A 19,739-nucleotide genomic window follows, 5' to 3' on the forward strand; every position below is an offset into this window, starting at 1 on the left:
AACCCCCAAACCCTACATACCTTAGAAAAATAAATGTCCTAAGATTTCAGAAGCCTGGGAAGATTTGACAACCATTACACTTATTTGGCATAAAACAAAAAACAAAAAACAAAAACTGCTCACCCTGGTGGTTTCAGCAAAGTATACTCAACTAAGTTCTATACATGTAGCTTCTGATCATCAGCTATAGACTTCTTTATTATGCTGCATGTCTGTGTATGCAACTGTCAGTGTTCTGCAGACTAGCCTCTAACCAACCTGAGGAAGAATGAATCTTTTTCATGGCAAGGTTTTGTATTGAAATGCCACCATAAAGGGACTAAATATCCAATGCTAACACTTAAGCTTGGTGGTCTAAAAAAAAAAAAAAAACAAAAACAAACAAACAAAAACAAAATCAAAACAAAACCCAGAATGTCCCAGCACTCAAAATTAATTCAGAGAGACATATTACAGTCTTAAAAAAGAAGAAAAACAAAATGCACAAGTATACTTTCCTTCGTTTAGAGAAGTTAATCAATTCTTTCTTTGGTCTATTTATTTTTGGGTGGGTGAGAGAAAAACATCCCACCTAAAATGAGACCTTCCTTGTGGCAAGTCTATGAAGATGGCTTTGATGCGTTTTGACATTCTACTGCATAACAACAGTATTGCTTAAAAAATACTGGACTGGATGTGAAGAGATACTTCTTTTAGAGACAGAATCCATAGATGTACTGTTTAAAAATTAAAAAAAAAATTACATGTATGAGTGCTTGCATGTGTGCATGTATGTATTCCATGTGTGTGCCTGATGCCTTTGGAGGTCAGAAGAAGGTATCTGATCCCCTGGATGAGGCTTTCTGGATAGTTGTGAGCTATCCAGTGGATGCTGGGAACCATCTGTGTGGATGAATGTATACATATTTTTAAAGTAAAGACTTCTGCACTCCCTGAAGCAGCGTTCAGGAGATGTATTCTCCTGGATTTGATCCTTAGCACAACCAAGAAGGTCTGGAATACTCACTGCACATTTTCCCCTTTTAGCAAAGAAACTGGGCTCAAAAGTCAAAAAACATTGGTTCACCTGGGTTTACTCTCTCTCTCTCTCTCTCTCTTTTTCTCCCTGAGACAGGGTTTCTCTGTGTAGTCCTGGCTGCCCTGCAACTTGCTCTGTATCAGGCTGGCCTCAAATGTGGAAGATCTGCCTGCCTCTGTCTACTGAGTACTGGGATTAAAGGCTTGTGCTGCCACCACCCGGCTCACCTGGATTTACTTTAAGCAAGTCTCACATCAGTTCTGTGCTTTGGGTCTGTCCCTTTAAGTGTAAGAGCTAATTCTGAACTACCTACTTTTTTAAGATGTAAAAATCAAAAGAAAATCATATGAACATCTTTATGCCTTTACAACTACTACTGCTGCATCTACTATTACTGTTATCACTCTGTCATGTTTTACTGAATTAGGCCACCACACTGCTGCATGCACAACACAAATCTTGTGATCTTCCATTTGTGGTTAAGTTTTGCGATAGAATTTTATCCTGGTAAGTCCCACCCACTCTAGAGTGCCACTCCACCAATCTCAAGCCTGCGAAGTGAGTCTTTAATCAGTTTCTTCTCTGTCAAAGAAACTAGAAGTCCCACCATTCCACTTTTTTTTTTAACATACTCAGAACAAGATTACTCTTGGAACTTGGGGAAAGAAGCCACACTGTGTAAAATAGAAGCTACTCTGCTTCCTAATCTTTACTTCCCATAACCCCAAAGCTGTGGGGTTTGTTACACAGAAAAGCCAAAGGTTCCTGACAATGGATTTGCATCAGTAACTGCCATAGACTATCAGAAACCCCAGACAGCAAAAACTTTACCTAGTTTGCAAGAAACACCTTACACTTGCTCCAGTACTACTGGGATAGGTGTGGGCTATCCTTTCTCCCCCCGGCCTGGCCTTATCTATGAGGAAAAAGTGGCCTGACCCCAAAGCACCCCCAGTGAGCCCTGGAGCAGGATCAAGACCCTCCAGAGAGCTGTCTGCACCCAACCCTGCAGCTCTGAATTCAGACACACCCCCCTCCACCCCATGTTTCTCGGGAGGTGTGGGCGCTCAACTCTTAGGCTGTGGCAAGGGGGACTCGAGGGGAGGCGGACCAAGGCCTCAGCTCCCATTTTGGAGGACGGGGTGCTCGGGCCTCCGGGCTGTGCCAATAGGAAGTGGGAGCGGGGGACGCTTCAGGTCAGGTCAGCGGTAGTGGGCCGGAGGGGAGGGGGTCCCTCGGATTTGGGGGCGTGAGGAGGAAGGAGACAGGAAAGAGTCGGGAGAGAGGGGTTCGCGAGGGGAGGATCTCTTTTTGTTGATCACGGAGGGCCGGCGGTGCGACCTGGGGGGGCCCTCAGGACAGTCAGCTAGGGGTCCCCTCTTCCCGGCTGGGGGGGGGGGATCAAGGGCTCGGCGGAGGCCTTGGGCCGCGGCTGTGCGCGCCAGCTGACCACTCTGCCCTTCCAGCGCCTTGCGTGAGGCGTGGGGCCGGGTGGGAGGGGATGGCGGAGGCCCCCGGTCCGGGAGGCGGGAAAGGCCCCGAGCTGCGGGACGGGCGGCGGCTCGGCCTCTCCGAGCGGCGGCGACGCGGCCTGTCGGGCCCCGGGCGGGCTCGAGCCCTGAGACCCGCGTGCGCCCCGCACTCCATGGCCCCGCTCCCGCGGCCGCCCCCTCCCCCGCCGCTCGCTCACCTGCACATGATCCGCCATTTTGCTCCATTCATGCTCCTCTCAGGCCCCCCCTCCCCCCCAGCGCGCACCTCGGCTGGGACTACCGCCGCCGCCGCGCAGCCGCCGCCGTCGCCGCTGCGCCTGCGCGCTGGGGGCTCGGCGCTCTACGCTCGTGGCGTAGCGCCTCTCGGCTGCGCAGGCCCCGGCCGGCCGGCCTGGGTTGGAGAATGCGCAGCGCAGCTGGGACGGCGTAGAAGCACGGGCAACGTCAGCGGCCCGGAGACGCCGGGTGGGAGGAAGCGGAGGGCCGGGGGAGCGCAAGGGAGGGTAGCTGGGGGAACAAAGCTTTGTTTACATGGGTTTTAAAGGGGCCGCGCTCGATCTCGCGCGCGGGCAGGCGCCGCGTGGAAGTGGACCGCGCTGCTTGCCGCTCCGTGGCTGTCAGGGCTACACCCGGAACCCTGCACCCAGGGTTCCACGTGCGGCCTGCTTGACTTGCCGCTGAAGGTCCGTGCCCCGGGGCCAAAGACCTCCACCTGGGATACCTGCACCATGCGTGACTTCCCAGGACACTGTTCTTAACCTGGCCGCGTTTGTGTTGTTCTAGCCTGTTCTAGTGGACCAGCGTCATTGTTTTCTGATCCGGGTTTCACCAGCAACCCCAGTAGCGATCGTCTTGTTTTTATTAGTGTCTTTTTCTCCTCCGTAAACAGCCATGGATATAGCCTCCAATAAGCGATGCTCAAAAAAAAAAAAAAAAATGTAAAGAGCCGCCGTTTAATCTTACGAAATCGATTGCTATTTTAACCAGCGCTACAGGCAGCCCTCAGAAGAGGTCAGATGCTGGGAGAGATGCTTAGGATCCCCTGACTCTGAAGGGAAAAGCTATCCCTCTTCGGTCGGGTGAGGTCAGTATCTGCACGCCGAGGCCCGAATCCCCACCGACAATTTTCTGTGCTAGATAATGTCGATCCCTATTTTCCACTGGATTCTACTCGGGTTTATATTCAAGGCTCCCAGATTAAATCAGCAGGATTTCGACAACATTAGTTATTTTAAGTTGGCTAACCGTGCTAAACCTGCCTAGTTACTGGGATGCAAATGAGGATGGTAACGAGGCCCACAGTATTTCTGTTGCGGATATATTGGGTTGGTTTTCAGCAGTCATTTCAACCACCTTCTTGCTCCTAGGGTGTCTTCTGGTTCGCAAAGGTAGGGCGGGCAAGTAGGAACTACATTTCCCAGACTTCCCTGTAGCTGGAGTTCAGCCTGCAAAATTGGCTCAGTGAATGGTACTGACTCAGAAGATTTAGGACGCAGAAGGTAGAGCTTTCGACTGTTGTTTCTGGCAAACTTTCCCTGTTAATCTCTCTCTTTCTCGCAGGTTTTTAATTTTTTTCCCTCTCTCCCTCTCCCTCTTTCTTCAACCTTCCAGTGGCCAATCATTAGTTCTATGAGTGTAAAGAGGCAGAGGTGTGTGTGTAGGGGGAGCTGGTGTCAGGGGCTTCCTGACTTTGTGTTGCTCTACGGTTGTAGATTCTTGGGGTCCCGGTAGCAGTGATATTCTTTGGCTTCTCTACTTGACTAATTGGGTAGACATTAAAGCTTCGTGGTAGGTTAGGTTACTCAGGTCTCTGTCCTGATACATTTGGTTCTCCCTTTCTCTTACCCTTCTAATGACATCTCGCTCAATTTACCCGGTTTCTCAAAATAAACTCAGGAATGGCCGTGATTATTTAGCCTCATAGTCCTCCACAGCCTTCGCCTTCATGACCAGTTGAACATATATTTAATACACACCCCACTTGACTCCTGTCCTCACTACTGGCCCAAGACTGTTAACATTTCTTCTAAGCCCTACTTTGATTCCTGTATTTCTCCTTGGTAGTTCAATCTCCATACCTCAGCAAAATTAACCCCATGATACAGATACTTTGCATTCTTGTTTAAAGTCCATAAGGGGACTCCCATTGAATATATGCTGTGTGGTCTGACTTCATCCCTCCTTTACCCCTTCTCCCTCACAATGCTCTGTACATTTCTGGATCAGTTCTGGCCAGTTTGCTCTTAAAATTATGAAGTGCCTTTCCTGGTCCACGGTGCAGAGAACTGAACCCTACCTTTTCTTAGAGCAATATGTCTCCCTTATCCTTGGAGGATACATTGCTTGAAATTACACAGTAGGGAACATTTTTATGCCGATTTACCCATATATGCCCTAGATAAAGTTTACAAAGTAGTCACAGTAAGAGATAAATAGTAAGCAATAAAGTAGAACAATGAAAATATGATGTTACATTTTTTAAGGATTGCTTGTTTCTGGAGTGCTCATTTAGTAATTTTGAATTATAGTCTATGAAGCATGGATCCAGGAGGACTGCTGTATATACTTAAGGGGGAAAGAACAGGGGCTAGCAATGGATCCAGGGATGTATATTGTCCTACCCTCATCAGTCGGGCACCAGATCTGCCTTCATGCTCTCTTACTTCTTTGCCCAGTCCTTCATCCTTCTCATGTCTATATTATCTCTCTGCCCATTTGAAACCTTCCTCTTGTGTGCCCAGAGCTGCCCGTTGGGTATCTGTCCCCACCTAGAAGATCTTTTGGAGTTGCCTAATCGCTGAGTGAGGAAGCCGAGGGCTAGCCCAAACTCCACCTGTCCCTCCATATGAACCTGGGGAATCCTTTCCTTTGTGACTTTTGCCTTCCAACAGTGGTGACTGGAGACTCCAAAGTCCTCTAATTTTCTGCACCTCTGTTGTATGTGGGAACGGTGTCTTGATTCCTGCCCCTGTAATCCCCAGAGGCCAGGCAGAAGGCCTGCATTCCCAACCCAGCTGGGTGAAGTTGCACTTGATGGAAGACATGTGTCCTCTTAGTGGGATCTAACTCCTTACCCATTTCAGACTATGGCTGTGGGAAGAGTACCTCCAGCTTCCACAGGCCAGGGATGGGATGAAGGTGGCTACCTGGGGCCAGGTTTAAAAAGTTTCCAAGGAATCTGCTAAACTTGGGCGCCCCCCTGTGGTTATGAGTGGAATATATCCAGTTTACCTTCACGTTGGAAGGTGAACATCCTTTCTTTGTTGCACACCTGTAAGGCATGTGCTGGTTCACTCTACAGCAGTGTCACACCAGAGCCATCCGATAAGAATCTGTATTCTATGTCACTGGAGAAATGGCTCCGTGGTTTAAGAGCACTGACTGCTCTTCCAGAGAACCCCGGTTCAAATCCCAGAACTCACGTGGCAGCTTACAATTGTCTGTAACTTCAAGATCTGACTCCCTCACACAGACATACATGCAGGCAAAACACCGATGCATATAAAATAGTAAAAATAAATAAATTATTTAAAAACAGAATTGGCATTCTTTTTTGGGTTGAGTTGCTTTTGATGCTTTGAGACATGGTCTTGATGTTGTAATCGTTGTTGGCTTGGAACTTACCATGAAGACCGCCAGGCTGGCCTTGAACTTATTGCAATCCTCTTGCCTTTACCTCACAAGTGTTGGGATTATAGGTATGTGCTCCCACACATCTCAGAACCTGTATTATTTTTTTTTCCTTTGAGACAGGATTTCTCTGTATAGCCCTGCTTGTCCTGGAAGTTACTCTGTAGACCAGGTTGGCCTTGAACTCACAAAGATCTGCCTGTCTGCCTCCCGAGTGCTGGGATTAAAGACCTGCACCACTACTGCCTGAATCTGTGCTTTTGGTAATATTGGCTTACTAGAGTTTGAAGGCTATTGCTCTGCCTTCACTTAGGGTGACTCAAAACCCCATTTCTCTCCAAGAGGCAGAGGCAAAGACTACACAGGTTCCAGGTAGACTGGAGGACTCTCTAGAGCCTGGGGTCTTAAACTCTTGAGTCATAACCCTGTATAGGATCATGAAACTGAACATGGGGGAGGCAACAGAAAAAAAAAGGATGGGCAACTGTAAAAGGTTTTGAACATGCACAACTAGAAATTAATTCAAAACCAAATGTGTAATGAATCTAAGGGGATTCTGGCAGCATTATCCTACATTGATCTGCAAGACTTCATTGTAGCTATGGTTCTAAATAGACAACATGCTCACTGTTCACTGTGCATACTGTTAAATCATGCAATGCCAAAGACTCTGCCTGAAACAGCTTAGCTCAGATCCAAGATTATATGTCACAAATTGCTGTGTTCTTACTGCACACATCAAGTTTTCTGCTGCTATAAAAATATAATGGTTTGATAATAGAAAAATTTTTTTCTGCATTCATCAGAACCTATAAAATTAGTATGTTCTTGGATTGTATTGTTAGAATATTTGATTTTAAAAACTGTTCTTTGAGCTGGGTGGAGGTGGCACACACCTTTAATCCCCACACTTGGAAGGCAGAGGCAGAGGAGGTGGATCTCTGTGAGTTCTAGGCCAACTTGGTTTACAAAGTGAGTTCCAGGACAGCCAGGGCTACATAGAGAAATGCTGTCTCGAAAACAAACAAACAAACAACAACAACAAAAAAACAACCAAAAAAAAAAAAAAAAAGGAAATCCCTCAAACAACAACAAAACACTTCACTTTGAATTGCTGACTTGTTTCACAAAAGATTATTAACATGTATTTTGGCTTGGCATTTGCAGAGGATTTCCAACAATATCTGAAACGACCTTAAACATGCCATTATTAGTACGTATGTGTTTTTTGGGGGAGGGAGGCTTTTCCTTCCAAGGCTTACCTTGTGAACTAGCTGTGTAGCTAAGGATGATTTTGAACTCCTGATCCTCCTGTCTCTACCTCCCTAGTGTTAGGATTACAGTGTGTGCCACCATGCCCAGCTGAACTATGTGACTGTGAAGTGAATTCTCAGCATTGGTGATTGTAAAATCAGAAAACTGAAAAACACTGAGGACCAGTATTATGTAAATTGGTACTGCCACAGCATCTGTGATCCCTGCAGGCAAGATGGGAGGTAGGCAGGAGAATTTCAACACTAAGTATATGGCTCAACTTTGTCCAAATTGGGAGAGTTGGGCTCTAGTCTGGTAGACTTGTAGAAGCCCCTCAGACCACCACTAGCTTCAGTGTACCTAATTTTCAATGAGTATGTTGTGGGGATTGATTAATGAGGTTTTCATGTCATACATTATCAAATGTAGTTATTTGTGTAAAAATGAGAAAATGCACTCATCTCAGTATGAAAATTTGCTCCTATCTTTAATAAATGGTAGCACATACACCAAAGACTTCTTGTTTTGTTTTATTTTTTATTTATTTATTTTTGTTTGTTTTTGGAGACAGGGTTTCTCTGGGTAGCTTTGGAGCCTATCCTGACACTCGCTCTGGAGATCAGGCTGGCCTCGAACTCACAGAGATCCACCTGCCTCTACCTCCTGAGTGCTGAGATTAATGGTGTGCTCCACCAATGCCCAACACACCAAATAGTTTTTTAAAAAATGTTTCTTAAGGATTGATTATCAGCAAATGCTTGGTTTGTGTACTGTTCTTCTTCTTTTTTTGGTTTGTTTGTTTGTTTGTTTGAGATAGGGTTTCTCTGTGTAACAGCCCTAGCTGTTCTGTAGATCAGGCTGGTCTCACATTCACAGAGATCCACCTGCCTCTGCCTCCCAAGTGCTGGGATTAAAGGCATGTGCCACTACTGCCTTGCCTGTGTACCTGTTTTATATACCTGGGTTTGAGTAGAATTTCTCAGGTTAAGAAAAGGAAGTGACGAGCTGGGCATTGGTGGTGCACGCCTTTAATCCCAGCACTCGGGAGGCAGAGGCAGGCAGATCTCTGTGAGTTCGAGACCAGCCTGGTCTACAAGAGCTAGTTCCAGGACAGTCTCCAAAGCCACAAAGAAACCCTGTCTCGGAAAAAAAAAAAAAAAAGGAAGTAAAGAGTCTATAATGGTCTAAAGACAGAGGAGGCTATGCCCTATTTCATACTCCTAGCCACTTCCCAAGTCAGTGTAGCCACTACAACATTCGTGGTTCTCCTTGGTGTTTGGTTCAACCTGCCCAAACCCTGGTAGCAAGGTTGAGGGTAATGAGCTAGAGTAATAATGCCCCCCCAAGCCCCAGAGCTGTCCCATTCATCTTTCTGAGCTGCTTTGGTCTGCACATGGCATCTATAGCAGACTGCATGAACAACGTGCAACTGAAGCCCCTTGGTAAAAGAAATGGGCTGAGTTATATAAACACCCTTTATAGGATTACCCCCAGGAATATGGTCTATTTCTCAGTTTCCCCAACTATTCCACACTGCTTCTTCAAGCCATCTGGCACTAAGGTGAATTTCTCCATGGAACATGACTTTACCCTAAAGAGATTCTCTTTCTGCATGGCATCTGCATTCTGATTAGGGCCCCGGAAACGTTGCATTACAAAGGTTGCGTTAGGACAGGGAAGATGAGTCAGTGGGTAAACCACTTGAGGACCTGAGTTCAGATCTCCAGAATTTATATAAATCAATATTAAATTAGTGTCTGCAGTCCCCACAGGCGAGGCTGGAGGGAGAGATGGGAACCTCCAGAAGCTGCCTCTCAGGGGTCACTACTCTAGCTTATAAGGAACAAACAACAAGAGACCCTTTCTCAAACAAGGTTTGAGGTTGGGTCTCTGACTTCCAAAAGTATGCTTACACACACACACACACACACACACACACACACACACACACACACACACACAGACGAGATTAAAAAAAGGTTGCACGAGCTAGGCATGATGGCACATATAGCCCAGGCTACATGAGACCCTATTTCAAAACCTCAAAAACCAACCAATGAGACAAATAAGCAAAATTCCATTGCGTTAACAACCTACCCACCTCCATCTCAGTTCTGTGATGGCATAAGTGTGCTCATGCCTGTCCTGCCTTTGTTAAGGAGTAAACTATGGCTGGTGGAAGAGAATCGGCAATTCTGAAGCTCCTGTGGTTTAAGGTAAGTTCCATATGAAACCCGAGTGTCTGTGGGACACTTGTGAGGAAGAAACCCAACAGTTGAGATGCACTTGGGGAATAAGTGTGCTCTAGAGGAATGTTCTTATTTCTAGACTCTCTATAGGGCTGTGTATTGTTGGCAGGTAGGAAATACTTTCATATAATGGGACGGTGTGTGCATCCATGTGTGTTCCTCTCTCTCTCTCTCTCTCTCTCTCTCTCTCTCTCTCTCTCTCTCTCTCTTTCTCTCTCTCTCTTTCTGTGTGTGTGTGTGAGTGTGTGTGTGTGTGTGTGTGTGTGTGTGTGTGTGTGTGTGTGTGTGTTGTGTGTGTGTGTGTATGTCTGGATGACTGACTGGGAGTCCCCTATTGCCAGTCTTGTGCCTATCTCTGTACATTACTGGGAATAGGCTTAGCTTTGCCTGAGTTGGGAGACATGGGATCTGGTCTGGTAGGTAGCCTTATAGGCCCTTCAGAACATCCCTACATTTTTTTTTGCCATTTTTTAAAATTGAGCTATACATTCCCCCCACTCCCCTTCCTTCCTCCTCTACGCTCCCTTTGCCCCCCCCCCACTCCTAATTTACTCAGGAGAACCTTGTCTTTTTCCCCTTCCTAGGTGGATCCATGTATGTCTCTCTTAGGGTTTTCTTTGTTACCTACCTAGCTTCTCTGGGGTTGTGGATTGTAGGCTGGTTGTCTTTTGCTTTATGTCTAATATTCACTTATGAGTGAGTACATATTATATTTGTCTTTCTGGGTCTAGGATACCTTACTCAGGATGGCCTTTCTAGTTCTGTCCATTTGCCTGCAAATTTCAAGATGTCATTTTTTTTTTTTTTTACTGCTGAGTAGTACTCCATTGTGTAAATGTACACTTTTTTTTTGTTCATTCTTTGGCTGAAGGACATCTAGGTTGATTCTAGGTTCTGACTATTATGAATAATGCTGATAAGAACGTAGTTGAGCAACTGTCCTTGTGGTATGAGTGCGCATCCTTTGGGTATATGCCCAAAAGTGGCATTGCTGGGTGTTGAGGTAGACTGATTCCCAATTTTCTGAGAACCACCATACTGATTTCCACAGCGGCTGTACAAGTTGGTATTTTCACCAGCAATGGAAGAGCTCTTTCTCCACATCCTCTCCAGCATAAGCTGTCATCAGAGTTTTGATCTTGGCCATTCTAATGTGTAGCCCAGGCTGACCTCAAATTCTTGATCCCCTTCCTCTGTCAGCAAACCTACCAGCGTGTGCCACCACAACTGGTGACAATGCCCACTTTCAGTTTTCCCTTTTCAATGAGTACGTTGTGTGGACTGATTCCAGAGGTCCTCTTCCAGCTCTGATATATTCAGAACATTGCCTGCCTGAAGTGCAGAACAGTTATTGCTGGTTTACCTGTAGAACTTGATTTAGGGGTCTCCTTGTTATTTTGTTTCAGTCCCTCACACCAGCTTCTGCAGAAGTGTGAAATTTTGCTTTTTTGGAAATTGTATGTTACTCACTGGAAATGCAGGAAGGAAGCTTCAGCATGAAGTGTACTCAAAAAAAAAAAAAAAAAAAAAAAAAAAAGCACACACAGAGCAAGAAACCACAGGGCCTATCAGCCTGTCGTCATCAAGCAGACTAGAATAGAGTAGAAAACTCTAGGCAGAGAGGAAATGAACTAGAGAGAAGGGGGAACAGGCCCGAAAGAGAGGACAGAGGACAGAGGCAATGGCAGTGGGGCACTGAGCCGGGGATGGTCGGGATGGAGGCAGCGGCTGTGAAGCAGGGCTTCCTGCACCTTCAGCAGCAGCAGACTTTTGGCAAGGTAAGAGCAAGGCTGGGCTCGGGCTGCACACAGCAGCTGGGGGCGGGGAGGAAGCTGTTGTTACTTCCTGGGGTAGAGGGGATCTTAAATTCCTGACCCTCTTGAGACCAAGTGCTCCACCAATTTTGACAAGAACTTGGGGAAGATGCCTGCCTTCTTAAGGTGCCTTGCCTCCTAAAGGGGCCCAAATGACCCTCTTTTGGCCAGGGCTGTTTGTCCTCATGTGTGGGGTGGGGAAGGAAGCAGATGCTGATTTAATCTCTCTCTCTCTGTTTTGTTTTGTTTTGTTTTGTTTTCTTGCTCATTATTGAATTTGGGGGTAATGTGGAAGGGAATGGAAGGAAGAGTTGGGGGGGCAGTTTGGGATGACAGTGGAGATTCCTTTTACCTTGGATTGCCACTAAGCTGTGCCCCCAGGGTGTTCCAACCTCCCCCTTCCCTAGCCTCTGCCTCCTGCTGTCGCTCAGTCCCCACCTCTCTCTGTCTTGGTCTCTATCTGTTTGTCCCTCATGGTCCAACTTGTTAATCAGTGAGACAAAACGGAAAGTCATTGGAACTCCTTGGAGTCAGAGCCTTCCTATAGAGTGAGGACTTGTCCCTCCCTGGTCTAGGCTTCTGTGACTCCTGCAGGCTCTTCTATCCAGTACCCGACAGATGGGCCTGTCGTCTTCTGCCCTCCACATGCATAGGTCATTTACTGTGGTCCTTGCCCAGCTTGCAGATCTTGGTCTCCTGGCTAATCCTCAACTCTCTCATTCCATGGTCTCTGTTGTCCTCACTGCCTCTCTGTTCTTCTGTGATGTGTACCTCTTTCCCCCCATTCCTGGTTGCTGCCCAAGCCCCACTCCCTCTCCCACGGTTCCTCTTCTCCCTTCTGATGACTCTCTTTTCATCTCTCTCTGGTGGGTCCCTCTTGGCCTCTACCTGCCTGGGCTCAGAAGTGGCGCCGGTTCACAGCTGTGTTATATGGAGAGTCTGGCTGTGCCCTAGCCAGACTGGAGCTCCAGGATGGCCCAGAGAAGACACGGCGAGGAGAGGCCACTCGGAAGGTTGTCCGCCTCAGTGACTGCTTACGGGTGGCTGAGGCAGGCAGTGAGGCCAGCAGTCCCAGGGACACCAGTGCCTTCATCCTGGAGACCAAGGAGCGTCTGTACCTGCTAGCAGCCCCCTCAGCAGAACGCAGTGACTGGATACAGGCCATTTGCCTATTGGCTTTCCCGGTGAGGGGTACAAAGCAGCCCACAGCACACAGGGGAGGGCAATGTTAGATACTTCCTCTAGGCAGGTGGTTGAAGAAACAAAGGCTTTCAGGGGAGTTCTTCCTGTTGGGAACCCAATTTCAAGTGCAGTCAGAGCCAGCCTGCTGGGTGTGCATGGGAAGAATTTGGGTTGGGGGAGGCCTTGGGGTAGGTTTTAGTAGTAAGACCTGGGACTACCTCCTCAGGGGCAGAGGAAGGATCCCCCAGGACTGGAGGGAAAGAATGACAGGCCCTGCATGGAGGAGAATGAATTGTATAGCAGCTCTACTACAGGTGAGGGCTAGGGTCAGAGGGACGCTCTCTCTGTCTGGGTGGGAGGAGGTGTGGGCTGGTTGCAGGGTCAAGTCTTCCTGTCTTGTGGTAACCCGGGGCACTGCTTATCAGCACTTCTTCCTGGCTTCTTGGTGAGGCCCAAAGGTGGTTGGAGCCCAGCCTGCCCCGTGATACCTTTGGCTCACCCTGTCCTGCCTGATGGAGGCTAAGGGCCTCAGTCTTGACCCTCTTGGGACCCGAGTGATTGTATGAGAAAAGAATGGCTTTCTGTCTGGGCTTGGCTGTGCAGGTGTCCTGTGAATAGAGAACACAATGCTGATAAGGGAGGCCCGGTTCTTGCTTTGTGAGCTGGTGATGGAGACATGGGAGAGAGGGAGAGAGGGAGAAAGGGAGAGGAAGAGGGAGAGGGAGAAAGGGAGAGAGGGAGAGAGTGAGAGGGAGAGAGTGAGAGAGGGAGAAAGAGAGAGAGAGAGAGAGAGAGAGAGAGAGAGAGAGAGAGAGAGAGTCACTCTTCCATTTAAGCTCCACCCATGGGGTGGAGCACTAGTTATAGGAGGGCAGGGGAAGGCTTCACCTGTAGCTTTAACAGCAGGGACCAGGGAAGAGATGGAGTACAGAAAACCAAGCTGTGGCTCTGGCAACACTGGCAGGAAGGATGTGGGCCCAGAATTAGAGTGCTGTGGCTGAGGGCATGAATAATGCCTTCTAGGGGAGGAGGTGGGGTCAGCAGCCCAGGCTGGAAGATCCGAGGTGGGGTCATAGGTCCCACGAAGCAAGTTTTTCTTGAGAACTTCTGGCATGCTTACCTCAGATGGGTGGCATGGAAGGAGGCCCAGTGTTTCCGGTAGCTGCCTCTTTCCTTTTCTTCTCTTCCCCAGGGGTCTCCTGTAAGCAATATGTTGTGACCATGAGACCCACAGAAGCCAGTGAGCGGTGCCGGCTCCGAGGGTCCTATACTCTCCGGGCCGGGGTGAGTGCCCTGGAGCTATGGGGTGGCCCTGAGCCAGGCACACAGCTATATGACTGGCCCTACAGGTTTCTCCGGCGCTTTGGGCGTGACAAGGTGAGTGAGGAGCTGAACTTGGCAGACTGAGACCAAAGATGAGCTACTTAAGAAGAACAACTAGAAAGGGTCAGAGAAAGAGAGAATGCAGGCCTGGGGTAGTGTGGGGTGGGGCAGCCAGAGAGACAGTTGAGGTGGGAGAACCAAGGAGGGGGAAAGGAGCGAAGGCTAAGAGGTCTGGGTGAGGAGAGAGATGAGGGGGAGAAGGGCTGGGGAGAGCTGAGGAGTGGCTGACATTTCTTGAGTGTCAGTTCATGCATGAGTGAGTGGAAGAAAGGGAAAGAGAGAGGGATAGAGTGTTCTTGTCAGGAAGAAGAGTCGGCCAGGTATAGTGGTGCACAACTAAAATGTCAGCTCTAAGAAGACTGAGGCAGGAGACAGTTGGAGGCTACATAGTGAGAGCCTTGTCCCAAATAAACACCAACCAACTCCAACAAACAAGAGGGACAAGAGCTTGAATGGAAGTTTCTGATAGAGAGGGGCTGGGGCCCGAACATCTATGTTTGGGTGAAGGTCCAGAAAACAACAGTGCCAAAAAATGTCCTTCCCCCGTTACCACAGATGACGTTTTCCTTTGAGGCTGGCCGACGCTGTATCTCAGGAGAAGGCAACTTTGAGTTTGAAACAAGACAAGGCAATGAAATCTTCCAAGCCCTAGAAGCAGCCATTGCTGCCCAGAAGAATGCCCCTCCTTCTGGGCCTCCACCTCTGCCAGCCACAGGGCCCATGATGACCCCAGTGCTGCCTCGGCCTGAAAGCCCCTATTCCCGGCCCCACGACTCTCTTCCTTCTCCTTCCCCTGGCACACCAGTGCCTGGCATAAGGCCAGGGGGCCCTGAGGGGGAATATGCTGTACCCTTTGATACAGTGGCTCTCTCCCTGGGGAAGAGCTTCAGGGGCATCCTGAAAGGTCCTCGACGACTCCTTCCTGACCCGCTGTATGACAGCATCCAAGAGGATCCTGTGGCCCCTCCACCTGACCATATATACGATGAGCCTGAGGGCATGGCTGCCCTCTCCCTATATGACAGACCACGGGAGCCCCTGGGGGAGACAAGGAGGGAGCAGGCCACTGCTGATGGGGGTCCTAACCACCTCCAGCAAGACTCCTCTGTGCCTGGCTGGCCACAGGTCACGGAATATGACAATGTTGTACTTAAAAGAGTCCCAAAGTAAGGGGGTGGCCAGGAGATGGGAGATGTGGTTCCCAGGGAGGTCTTTGGAAGCTATGGAGGGGGCTTCTGCTAGAGCCCTTTTGGTCCCTGCCCTGTCCTGAGCCCCAGGGTTGGGCTGCTGTGTTTGCTTACTGTGTGAGTCACCAGCCCAGAGCAGGAAGAGGGCCCTGGAGGGACCCACCCTCCTCCTACGACTTTTCCACTTCCTCCCACTGCCTTGGGTCGAAAGGGAACTTGGGCCATTTCTGCTAGGAGACAAAAGGATTTCCGCAGATGCTCTGGTTCCTTGGCTTGTGCAGGCCTCCTGCCTACAAATGTTTTCTTCCTGGGAGAACCCTGGCTTCTGGTTAGCAAGGAGGGCGACTGTCATTCCTCCATCTCCCAGTGTTTTCTAGTCATTAAACTAATTTTGAACTACTTCTTTGTGGCCTGAATGCTGTGGGGTGGGATGGGTGCTTTGGCTGACCAACTGAATGCTTCTTTACCTAGCTGTGAGGTCTTCCCTGGGCTTGAACATTGTCTAGAGTCAGAGGTCTGGGAAGGTCTGGGTGCCACGGGAAAGTGTTTATCTTAATGTTTTCTGTTGCTATAACTGAATGCCACAGGCTAGGTAGTGCTTTTTGTTTGTTTGTTTGTTTGTTTTGTTTTCAGCTCATGGATCTCCAGGCTGGGGAGTCCACAGACACAAAGTGGGCATCTAGTGAGGGCTTTTTCTTCCTGCACGATGATGCCACAGAGGTTCACCATGTGCCATCAAGACAGCAAGTACACCAGAGAGAGCAAATCTGTTCCCTAGATAATGTACGGGTCCACACATGGCTTAATTCATCCATGAAGGCGGTGCCCTCATTGACCAGTCACCTCTCAAAGGCCCCACCTCCAAACCCATGAGCATATAACTTTGGAGATTTTGTTCCCAACACATGAAATGTGAGGCCCATGCAAATCAGGAAAATTCTCAAACATGTCTACTTTTTGTAAGGACAGAGAAATGACCGGATTTAAGAAGCACTGGTGGAAAATCTGGATTTCAGGGAACACTTGGCATTAACATTATTTTTTAACATTTACTTACTATTTTGTGTGTACGGGCAAGCAGGGTTTGTGCTACACTGCACAAGTGGAGGTCAAAGGACAAGTTGCAGGAGTCAGTTCTCTCCTTCCATCATGGGAGTTGCAGGGATTGAACTCAGGACTGCTGACCTTTAGCCACCGAACCATCTCATCAGCCCCGAGACTTGGAATTACTTACTGTGTCCGTTCTGCACTAGGAATAAGATTTACCTGTTGTGTGGCCCTGGCCGGCCTTTCCTAGGACTTGACCTCTCCACCTCCCTTTTCCTGCATGTGCGTGCACCACATTCATGCCTAGTACCCACAGAGGCCAGAGGAAGGCGTTGGATTTGCAGACAGTTGTGAGCTGCCACGTGGGTGCTGAGAACTAAACCTGGGTCCCCTGGAAGAGCAGTCAGGACTTAACTACCTACTGAGACATCTCTCCTGCCGCAGACCTGCCCTTTATAATTTGAGGATGCCTGTGACACCATGGGAGCCAAGAGCCCTTCCAGCCCTGCAATTTCTCCTAAATCCTTAGGTCTGGAGGCCCTCTTATGCCCAGTTTCCTCGTAGACTTTGTGTCCTTATGGTTTCTCTTATGATCAGAACCTGAGCTGGTGGAGAGGAATGGCCATGTATTTCTTAGTCCAGCCAGCACATACGATGGAACACCATGTATTTGAAGCTGTAGAATTCCCTGGCCTCAGGGTGTGAGAAGCTGGGAGCCACAAGGCAGACATAAGTGCCACATAAGTGAAGGTCGTGTGCTTCAGAGGAGATAACTGTTGGGAGACAGAAAAAAGCTTCATAGCAAAAGGTGGTGTGTAAGGCAGGCCTTTCAGGGCTGGAAGGTGTTTGATGGTACTTGAAGTGTCTGACGTCAGAGGCAGTCCTGGGTGGGAAGAACAATGATGAAGCTACAGAACGAGTCTGGAAGCAGTTGAGTACTCAGTGGAGGGAAGGCTCGACACTTTCGAATCCCTGGTCCATTATCGTTCAGTTGGAATTTTGACTTAGTGATAACACGAAAACAAAATACATCCAGTAGAAACCACAGCTTTGAGCCTTGATCTCTCCCCTGCTCCTTTTCCTCAGTGCTGGGCCTTGGCAACAATCTCTCCGTAAGTTAGGTGTGTTGCATGCAATTTTAGAATATCTTGAACACTGCGAGGTCTTTTCAACACAGAAACTCACCACAGGTGGAGGAATAGCATCTGCATGGCAGATTCAGAATATGTTTTGGGGAAGTTGTATCTAGTGAGAGAAGGGGGGAGGTAGGTGTCAAGGCTTTTGGATAAGGAATCCCACTGGGACAACCTTTAGGACAGTAACCCCAGCAGCTCCCAGAAGGCAGACTTGGGGGGTGAGAGGTGGAGGTTAGGATCCTTCGACCAAAGGGTTCCCTGAATCCAAAATGTGTTACAGAGTTAGCTCCGGTGGCATGGTGTCTGCTGGATGTGGCCCATGAAGAAGGGAGGTTTCCAGTGAAAACTTGGCTCCTCACATACCGAGATTGAGATGGCTGCAGTATGTGCAGCCAGAGCAGAGCTAGAGGAAGTTCTAGAATCCAGGAGAGCAATGGGCGACAGACACACAGATCGATGCCCTCAAGGTGTGTGGCCACCGAAGTTTTGCTTTCCAGTAGCTTTTGTCACTTAACTGAAGGAGTAAGCAAGCTGGTGTGGGTGAGGCTTCTCTGCCCCTTTTCTCTGTGCCCAAGTTTGCATCCAATCTGAGTTCCAAGATCCGTGTGGGTCCATTCTCCAAGGAGCCCCGGCTCCTCAGGTTATGGGTGAAGAGCAGTGGTGCAGGAGTCAGGTAGATGCATCTCCAAGCAAAGGAAGCCACATTACCAGTTTCCTCATGTGGCACTTGATGTGACCATCCTGGATATGCCCAGCAGGGGGCAGTGTCAGCCTGTGGAAGCTGCAAGCAGTTGCTAAACTTGCCAGGCATGGTGGGTGCCTAGTCTTGAGAGACGAATTTCCCTGCCTGAAGCATCTGGGGACAGTTTCAGGAGTCTGCTGTTTAGAGCAGGTCCCTTTTAGATACCCAGGATTCCACCCCGGAAGTTTAGACACGCTTTCAAGATACGGGTTTCTGAGCTGATTCCTGTCCCGTTGCACCCTTCAGTTTTAAGAGAGAACTTTCTGGTTGCTCTACTCTGAGACCACGTGATCTCACAAGGGGAAGTGGTGGACTGTTTGACTGGGGAAAATTGGGGTGAGGGCTGGTAGATGCGGAAGTAGAGCATTTGGGGAAGCTGGGAGGGGCAATGAACGTCTTTAGAATAGAAGGCTGTTGGGGAAATGCTGACTAGGCTTTCAGTGCCCTCTGAGAGGAAATGAGCCAGTGGGTGTGCCCCATTCTGCAAGGAGCTATGAGTGCCTCCTAGCCAGCTTTAGCTGCGGCTGTGTCGCCATGGTGTGTGCATCATTCATTCAGCAAACACTACATATCAGCTTCCATTGTCTGTTCTCTTCATGCAGACACTGGGATTCTGGAGAGCTCCAAAGCCCGAGACCCAACTCAAGGAGTTCGTAGTGGAGAGCAGCGATGATGGGTCAGTGAAACAAGCAGCTTGAGAGAGCTCAGGCAGATATTTGGAGACAAGTCCTCCTTGAAGAGCTGCTGAGCCACCTAGGGTGCTAGGGCAAGTTCATACGTAAGGGAACATCTGTCTGCCTTTGTGGGCTAGGACAATGAAATCGCAAAGGACATCAGCCTGGAGAGGGTCTCTGAGCCCAAGGCAAGCTGCTTGGTACTTGTTGATATCACAGAAGCTTAGGTGTATCTAGGGCACTTATACATGGCCTTAATATTTTAATTGCAATCATAGATCGCTTAATGAAGGGACCTGCTCTGAGAAATTTGTCCCTACCCATTGTCACCACTGAATTTTATACCTAGATGACATTCTAACTGCATACCTAGGGTATATGGCATGTGTGTATGTATGCTTATATATGTAAAAATTATATAATCTATGTAATATTCATATTATATCTATAATATTTATATTTTATAGCTTGTTTAACCTAGCATACAAACATGTAGAGCTTGTTTATGTGTGAAATACTACATGCAATGGTATTTATGTATATAAACATCCAAGCATAAAAGAAGAACCATAAAATACCAGGCAGCTGTGTGGTGGCTCACACCTTTAAGAGGCAGAGACAGGCAGATCTTTGTGAGTTCAAGGATTACCTGGTCTACAGAGTGAGTTCCAGGATAGCCAGGCTACACAGAGAAACAGTCTTGAAAAGCCAACCAACCAACTAACCAACCAACCAAACAAACAAACAAAAAAAACCAAGCAGGGGAAATTTTTTCATCTTTAATCTTACAGGTTTTATATATAACTTGCTGTTGGCTGAGAAGTCTTTATGTAACACACAACTTAACTCTGCAGTGGCATCAGGGCAGGTAAGAACGGCAGGTCCCCAGCTTAGAGGTTTGTATCCAAATTCATGACTGTCAATGTGCTA

General features: G+C 48.3%; 2 protein-coding genes across 3 annotated transcripts in view; one reads left to right on the forward strand and one right to left on the reverse strand.

Moving 5' to 3' along the window:
- Xpo7 (exportin 7) overlaps nucleotides 1-2,843 on the reverse strand; it is a 91,387-nt gene extending 88,544 nt beyond the window's left edge. For both annotated transcript variants that reach the window (XM_035452152.1, XM_035452151.1), the window contains exon 1: nucleotides 2,709-2,843. In XM_035452152.1, coding sequence (XP_035308043.1) covers nucleotides 2,709-2,726 — 18 coding nt within the window. In that variant the 5' untranslated portion in view covers nucleotides 2,727-2,843. The remainder of the gene's footprint in view (nucleotides 1-2,708) is intronic.
- Nucleotides 2,844-11,236: 8,393 nt separating this feature from the next.
- Dok2 (docking protein 2) lies at nucleotides 11,237-15,610 on the forward strand. Its single transcript, XM_027390168.2, has 5 exons — nucleotides 11,237-11,422; nucleotides 12,361-12,642; nucleotides 12,867-12,954; nucleotides 13,833-14,017; nucleotides 14,579-15,610. Exons 1-5 carry the CDS (start codon nucleotides 11,351-11,353, stop codon nucleotides 15,191-15,193), a joined length of 1,242 nt encoding a protein of 413 aa, XP_027245969.1. The 5' UTR covers nucleotides 11,237-11,350; the 3' UTR covers nucleotides 15,194-15,610.
- Nucleotides 15,611-19,739: the final 4,129 nt, after the last annotated feature.

This window comes from Cricetulus griseus (assembly GCF_003668045.3).
Source record: "Cricetulus griseus strain 17A/GY chromosome 1 unlocalized genomic scaffold, alternate assembly CriGri-PICRH-1.0 chr1_1, whole genome shotgun sequence".
NCBI lineage: Eukaryota > Metazoa > Chordata > Mammalia > Rodentia > Cricetidae > Cricetulus > Cricetulus griseus.